Below are 7759 nucleotides of genomic sequence, written 5' to 3' on the forward strand. Positions count from 1 at the left end.
ATAAATCTGGATCTGCAGGGAATTCCCCAAAATGTTTGGCTGGTTTTAACATCATTAAAAAGCATGTAATTAATGTGGTCAACTGAATATGGTCAACCTAATGGGATCAATCAAATGATATCAACCCAATGGGGTCACCCAGTGGGCTCGCCCCAGTGTGATGACCCTGATGGGATCAACCCAGTATCATAACCCTGGTGTGATGACCCCAGTGGGATCACCCCGATGGGCTCAACCCAATGGAGTTACCCCAATGTGACCAACCTAATGGGGTCACCCCAGTCGGTTCAACCCAATGGGATCAATCCAGTGGAACCAACCCAATGGGATCAATCCAATGTAACCACCTCAATGGAACCAACCCAATGGGATCCACCCAATGGGGTCACCCCAATGGGACCAACCCAATGTGATGACCCCAGTGGGATCAACCCAATGGGACCAACCCACTGTGATGACTCCACTGTGATGACTCCACTGTGATGACCCCAATAGGATCCACCCAATGGGACCAACCCAATGTGATGACCCCAGTGGGATCACCCTGATGGAACCAACCCAATGGGACCAACCCACTGTGATGACTCCACTATGATGACCCCAATAGGATCCACCCAATGGGGTCACCCTAATGTGACCGGTGTGATCACCCCAGTGTGATGAATCAATGGGTTAACCTAATGTGACCACCCTAATAGGATCCATCCAGTGGGGTCACCCCAAGGGGATCACCCTGATGGAACCAACCCAATGGGACCAACCCACTGTGATGACCCCAATGGGATCACCCCAAGTAATTCTGTGGTTTTTTTGGCAGTGCCACCTCRGGGGAAGCCCAGCTGCAGGTGGAGGTGCCCGACTCCATCACCACGTGGCTGACCGAGGCCGTGGCTCTGTCCGAGGAGCAGGGCCTGGGCATTGCCAGCCAGGCCGAGCTGAAAACCTTCAAACCCTTCTTCATCGACTTCACGCTGCCCTACCACGTCATCCGCGGCGAGCAGACCAAGATCCCCCTCACAGTCTACAACTACCTGGCCCTGTGTGCYGAGGTAACGCTCCTGAGCCCAATTCCCCTCTCCTGGGTGGGTTCTGGGTCACCAGCACGGCTGGGGAGGGTCTGCAGGAGGGGAGGTGGCAGCTGGGGATGAGCTCAGCATGGACGTGTTGGAGCCTGATTGAACTTAGAAACTAAGTCCTTCAAAAAAAAGGTGCAGTGATCTCTCGTTTTAATTGGTTTTTATTGGTTTCTATTGGTTTCTATTTTTTTATTGTTTTAATTGTTTTTTTATAGGTTTTGTGTTTTTATTGTTTTATTGGTTTTATTTATTTTTATTATTTTATTGGGTTTTATTAGTTTTATTATTTTATTGGTTTTTATTGGTTTTATTGGTTTTATTGGTTTTGTTTTTCTAAATTATTTTATTGGGTTTTATTAGTTTTATTATTTTATTGGTTTTTATTGGTTTTATTGGTTTTATTTATTTTTATTATTTTATTGGGTTTTATTTTTTTATTGTTTCATATTACTTTATTTTTTATTATTTTTATTGGGTTTTGTTATTTTTTAAATGTATTATTTGTTGGGGGATTTTATTGTTTTTTAAATTTTTTTATTGTTTTTATTGGTTTTTAATTGTGGTTTGTTTGTTTTTTTTGTTTAATTTGTTTTTATTGTTTTAAAATTTATTATTGTTTTCTATTGGTTTTATTGGTTTTGTCCTCTCCCCACTGTAACCCAAACATGCAGCCCCATTCCTGATGGCTCCTGACAGGTCCAGCACTCCAGGCTCACTGAAAATTGTAAATAAATYGATTTTAAATTGATTTAGAGAAGCTTCAGTGGTGCCTCAGGTGTGAGCAACTTGCTTGTACAAAGCAGTGGGAGTGCAACTCTGGGATCAGGCAGCTCTGCAGAGGAGGAAAAATATTCTTTTTTCTGTTCTCATCAATGTCATGGCTTTATTTCCTTTTGGCTCAGCATAAAGTCCTGCAGCACTTCAGAAAAACAAAAAAATAAAGAAATAAAGAAAAAAAAAGTTGAAAAATGTTACAGAGGAAGACAATCAGGGGAGCTCATGCTGAACCACAGAGAAGAATTTCCTTCATTATTAAAAAGCTGCCAAAATTAGTTTATTTTGGAGGATTWTTCTTTCCCCAAGAAATCCTCTTTCCCTTGATCTCATGCTCTCTGCCCACCCAGCTCTAGCAGCATCTCCTGGAAATACCTGCAGAGCTGCTGAGCTGAAAGTGCTGCTCTCAGTCTGGAAGTCTGAATAATGAATAATCTGCATTCTGTGATCGCAGCTGCTCACACCGACCTCCTCTGGAGACTCTTCAGTGCTGTTCAGGAGAAAAAGGAATGGGAATTTTATGGGATAAGCTTGCCTGTTAATATAAGAAATATGATAAAATGGAAGGGTTTAGCTCATCTCCAGCTAACACACTTTGCCATCACTTTTCTAGAAAAGACTTAAACCCCTGTACAGCAGCAAAATATTTTTTCTGTATTTTCCCAAGTCTGGCTTTGCCGATGTTCCCAATGAATGAYATTTCCAAAACTTTCACAGGTCCAYGTGAAGATTTCTGTCCCAAAGGGCATTAAATTCGTTGGGCAYCCYGGGAAGCACCACCTGACRAGGAAGAAGTGCGTGGCCCCTGGGGAGGCCAAACCCACCTCCATCGTCCTGGCCTTCAACGAGCTGGGCCTCAGCAACATCACTGGTAGGATTCAGCTGAAAACAGATTATTTTGGTGCTTGAAGGGGTTTTACAAATGTTTCTTTTGTTTTCTCTTTCAGGAGAAAATTATTTTTTCYCTCTTACTCAAATTCATTCATTCCTCTTGCTGCCAGCTTGGCTTCTCAACTTCATTTATTGTAGAAATTAATTCCCTGCCTGTAAAGCACAAAATGTAAAAAAATATCAGGAGATCCCCTGCCCTGAGGAAATCAGTGAGAATTTTTTAAACAAGAGAAAACCAACAAATTCTAGAGGTCTTTCAGCAAATAATCCAAATAAAAATTGTGAAATGAAAACCAGGGAAGAGTTTGTCTCCTGCCCCAGGACTGCCCAAATATCGCCTGRTTTTAGATGTGACCATTCAAATGTGGAATAAAGGGAGTGTGAGAGAGCTGTAATTACAGAACATCCAAGTATTGCTAATTAGCTTTGTCTAATTAATTCAGATCTCAGAATCTCTGCTGCTTTTCCCTTCTCAGCAAAAGCTTTTGCCTACGGTGGGACCAATTGCTGCCAGGAGGGGATGCAGCCCCCAAAGAATGGCAAACACTCTGAGGATCCTTACCTGGACAAGAGGACCCCAGTGGGAGTGGATTATGTTCGCAGCAGTGTCATTATTGAGGTGAGGAAATAMCAATTTATGATAAATCAGGAAAAAAAATATGATATCAAGTGTGAATGAGTTTATAAAGTTGGTTTGTGGTGTGTCAGAGAGGCTGGAAATAATCGGCTTTAGTGGGACTTGTGCAGAAAGGTTCTGAGCTGCTCTTCAATGATGTTTAGGAGAGAAAGAAAAGGGAATTTTATGTGCTAAGCTTGCCCTGTTAATGTAAGGAGTATGATAAAATAGAAGGTTCTCTAGCAGGGTTTAGCACATCTCCTGCTCCAGTGCCATCACTTCTCTAGAAAGGACATAAACCCCTGTACAGCAGCAAAATATCTGCATTTTCCAAGTGAAACTGAAATATTTTCTTGTTAATCCAAGCCCTGAGTGGATTTTATGTGTTCATTTCTGTCTTTCTACAGCCAGAGGGACTGTCCAGAGAATACACCTACAGTGTGTTCTTCTGCCCAAATGGTAAGTTCATGGTTTGAATAAGATATTCAGTTTGTTTGATTCAGTTTTCAAGAGAGACATTTGGCTTCTTCTCATTTAAAAAAAATAAATAAATATTTTTTAAAAAATTAAAAAGAAAATTAAAAAAATATTTTAAAAAATTAAAAAATCTTTGTTTCCATTTCTCTGTGATTGATGAGTTCTGGTGTGGAGGAAGAACTTGTGAATAAAGAGYCTTTCTTACCTGGCTGGCTAATTAAGAATTTGCTCTGACTGCCCAAGCAATTTCTGGAAATGGCCATTAAATTCCGTCGATTTATGGAACAGTTTCAGTATTCAGCACTGTGGACAGTAACTGGGACTGTGCAGTGTTTTCAGCTGGAGTTTTAAAATTCAGCTCTGGAATCAGCCTGGCCTTTCTGCCAGAGATTTGGAGAGCTCAGAGCTGGCTCCTGGAGCTGAACAGAGACGCTTTTGACCGCTAGATCAGAGCTGAAAAATCACTTTTGAGTTCAGAAGGAATTCAGCTGAGCAGTTTGAAGAATCCTTTGCTTTGAAGGGGGTAAAAATAAAAGATGAGAAGAAACATCCATGTGTGTTTTTTATATTGAAATGTGTGTTTTAATACTTTAAAAGAAGCTGGGAAAAGCCCCATGTACTTAGGAAAGGTCTCTTTTTTTGAATTCGAGTTACCAGCCACGGGTAATTTTTGATGTCTGTGAGATGAGCTCTGATTTTGACACCATTCCATTCTTTTTCTGACTAGAGAAAATCCACATTTCCACCCCTAACAAATACGAGTACCAGTACCTGCAGAAACCTGCCCAGATGAGCCACTTTGACATCGCAGTGAAGGCGCACAAYGATGCTCACCTGGCCCTGTCCTCGGGTCCCCACGACATGGCCGAGATGACCGAGATCGTCATCGGGGGACACCAAAACACCAAAACCTGGATTTCCAGCAGCAAAATGGGAGAGCCAGTGGCCAGCAGGGACACYCCTGCTATCCTCTCCTGGGATGAATTCCGCAGCTTCTGGATCAGCTGGAGAAATGGTGTTATCCAGGTACTGAGCTCAGCTGGGGGATGGTCTGGAAGTCTCTTTTCCAACGGAGTTTGAGCGCASCCAGAGCGGGTTTTCCATGCTGTAGAAGGTGGCAGCTTCATTCCTGTTGCCTTTTTCCCTCTGAACTCCTGACCAGGCTCTTTGGATTAGAACAAATCCGTTTTTTTTGCTCTCAGGACCTCAGTGATGAAAGCCTTGAAAGTCAAACCTGCACAATTCTTATTGAACTTCTTCAGATTTTTTTTTTTTTTTTTTGTGGGTGGGAAAGAGAGAAATGTTGCTCCATCTCCAGTGCCCATCTGGGTTAGAAGGTGTCCCAGGACACGTGGCAGAGCCTCTCCATGTGCCTGGCAGCTCCATGGTCTCTCATCCCTTCCAGGTTGGCCACGGTACTCGGGCGCTAAACGAATCAATAATTGTGGAGTGGACAGTCCCCAAACGGCTCGAGGTGAAGTACATTGGCTTTTCCACAGGCTGGGGGTCAATGGGAGAGTTTAAAATTTGGAGAAAAGAAGAGACTGATGAGAATCACAATGAAGCATTTACTCTTGGAGTTCCCCACAACATAATTCCAGGATCAGAAAGAGCTACGGCTTCAATAATAGGTACCAACTATCGGGGGGTATCGCCGAGGTACCCCTTATCACATGGGAAGAGATGCTCCAGCTGTTACTTCTGACCAGTGCTTGAGTAATTCACAYAGTCACAGGCACTTTAAAAGGTTTCTCACTGTTAATTCTGGGGCAGGGAACTGTTTTGGGGTTTTTTTTTTTGATGCTTGTTTGGGTTGAGAGTGGTTTAAAGTCGATGCTGTCAGAGGGGTTTTGAGGGGTGTTTATTTTGTAATCATCCTAATCACAAATTTGCTGCATTGAAAAATGGTTTGAACTGGGAAGTCATGGATAATTAAAGGCTGAAATGTGGAATTTCTTTAATCCAACAAGAGATGGAAGGGCTAAGATTTACCAGCTGAGGGACTTCCTGCTTATTTCACAGATTATTTACAAACTTCACAGATTATTTAAGATAACTCTGTGCTASCCAGGAGATGCCAGCGCAGTCAAGTGGGGTTTATCCATAAATCACCAAAAATAAACCTTTTTACCCTAAAATTGCCCAATCCTGAATGCATCCCCTCTCCCTCTGACAGGAGATGTGATGGGTCCCACTCTGAACAACCTGGACAAGCTGCTGAGGCTGCCCTTCGGCTGYGGGGAGCAGAACATGATCCACTTTGCCCCCAACGTTTTTGTCCTGAAATACCTGCAGAAAACCAAGCAGCTCAGCCACGAGGTGGAGGCTGAGGCCACCGATTACCTCGTCCAAGGTAAACCATTCAATCGARTTAAACAAATTTAGAGATGGAGAAAAGGCTTGTGAGTTAAAGGAAAAGTTTTACTCGTGTTGTTTTTTTCCAAGTGATGATCATTCATTGGATCTCACAGTTTTATGGATTTTGATGGCAAGGTGCTTTCCCTGGGTTTCCCTTCAGTAATTCCTAATTTGGATGCTTATTCATTTATCTTTGTTTGTTCTTAGCTGATTTCTATGTTTCCCTTCAGTAATTCCTAGTTTGGATGCTTACTGATTTATCTTTGTTTTCCCTTAGATAGCTGGTTTCTACATTTCCCTTCAGTAATTCCTAGTTTGGATGCTTACTGATTTATCTTTGTTTTTCCTTGGATGGCTGATTTCTATGTTTAAACATTTTAGAAAGTTGTGGAAAATTAAATTGAGTAAAAATATGTGTATTTAGGGGGTTTTGCTATAATCGTAAATTCTTTTCGAGCATTTAGGCACTGGAATCATGGCTCTTTTCTGGACTTATCAATATTTTCATAGTAACARCATATCCAAAATCAAGAATTCATATCCAAAGTGGTTAAAGCCTTCATTATGTGGCTCTGTGTTATCTGTCCTTTCAGTGTCCTGTCCCACTTCTCTAAGCTGCTCAAAACCCCCTTCTTTTCCTTCCCTTTTTCTTCTCTTTTCCTTCTCTTTTTCTTGTCTTCTTCTTTTCATTTTCATTTTCTTTTCTTTCTTCTCTTTCTTCTCTTTTTCTTCTCTTTCTTCTCTTTTTCTTCTCTTTCTTCTCTTTTCCTTCTCTTTTCCTTCTCTTTTCCTTCTCTTTTCCTTCTCTTTTCCTTCTTCTGCTTTTCTTATTTTTCTTCTTTTTTCTTCTCTTTTTCTCTTTTTTTCCGCCTTTTTTTTCACTATTTACCTCAACATTCCTTTCAAGAAAAGCCACGTGCAAAACCAAGCACAATTCTCGGGGTTGGGGTGGACGAGTAAGAATTCAGAGATCATTAAAAACCCGAGAATGCCCCGAAGGGACAAAGCTCTCTTGTGTGTGAGTCACACAATAGTCATGTCATGAAATCAGAGGTGACAGGGTTAGGTGGTTCTCCTCCGAAAATATAAATATCAAATGTAATATGTGAGATATTTCTTGTGTTCAGCAGCTTCCTCTGCCTGGCTCCRGTCATTTCCCCTGGAATTTTTGGTGCTTGCTGGGAGCAGTGAGGCAAAGGGAATTTGTTAATGGCCCGAGTCAGTGTTTCCTTTGCCACATCATTTGCTTTTGTTTCTTTTTATGAATCTGCAAACCTTCCAGGTTTTTGGCTCCCGACTCTGTTTGCTAATTAACCCTCACAGAAGAAACCCCCAAGAGCTTTAAAACCCTCCTGTGTTTATTGGAGCCCTGCCAAGTGCAGGGTTTGGATGGGAAATGCTCGCTCTGGAAGGGTTTTGTGATTTACCAAGCCAGAAAACTTCTTGGTCCCTGCGTCATCCATCATGGAAAGTGCTGATACCCAACAATTCCAGYGCATTTCCTATTTTTTAAAAGTGACCTGGGCTAAACCGGGCGGTATTTTTTCTGCTTTCCCACCAAAAAGGA

The 7759-nt window shown here is 41.9% G+C and overlaps 1 protein-coding gene across 1 annotated transcript in view; it reads left to right on the forward strand.

Annotated features, from left to right (window-relative positions):
- Nucleotides 1-7759, forward strand: part of CPAMD8 (C3 and PZP like alpha-2-macroglobulin domain containing 8) — a 48439-nt gene that overhangs the window by 20040 nt on the left and 20640 nt on the right. Inside the window, exons 20-27 of the mRNA XM_057385135.1 lie at nucleotides 818-1049; nucleotides 2568-2721; nucleotides 3218-3360; nucleotides 3765-3816; nucleotides 4562-4860; nucleotides 5240-5465; nucleotides 6011-6187; nucleotides 6400-6421. Of these exons, the coding sequence (XP_057241118.1) occupies nucleotides 818-1049; nucleotides 2568-2721; nucleotides 3218-3360; nucleotides 3765-3816; nucleotides 4562-4860; nucleotides 5240-5465; nucleotides 6011-6187; nucleotides 6400-6421 (1305 nt within the window). The remainder of the gene's footprint in view (nucleotides 1-817; nucleotides 1050-2567; nucleotides 2722-3217; nucleotides 3361-3764; nucleotides 3817-4561; nucleotides 4861-5239; nucleotides 5466-6010; nucleotides 6188-6399; nucleotides 6422-7759) is intronic.

This window comes from Malurus melanocephalus, unplaced genomic scaffold, assembly GCF_030028575.1.
Source record: "Malurus melanocephalus ecotype Western Australia unplaced genomic scaffold, MMel_1.1 scaffold_793, whole genome shotgun sequence".
Taxonomy (NCBI): domain Eukaryota; kingdom Metazoa; phylum Chordata; class Aves; order Passeriformes; family Maluridae; genus Malurus; species Malurus melanocephalus.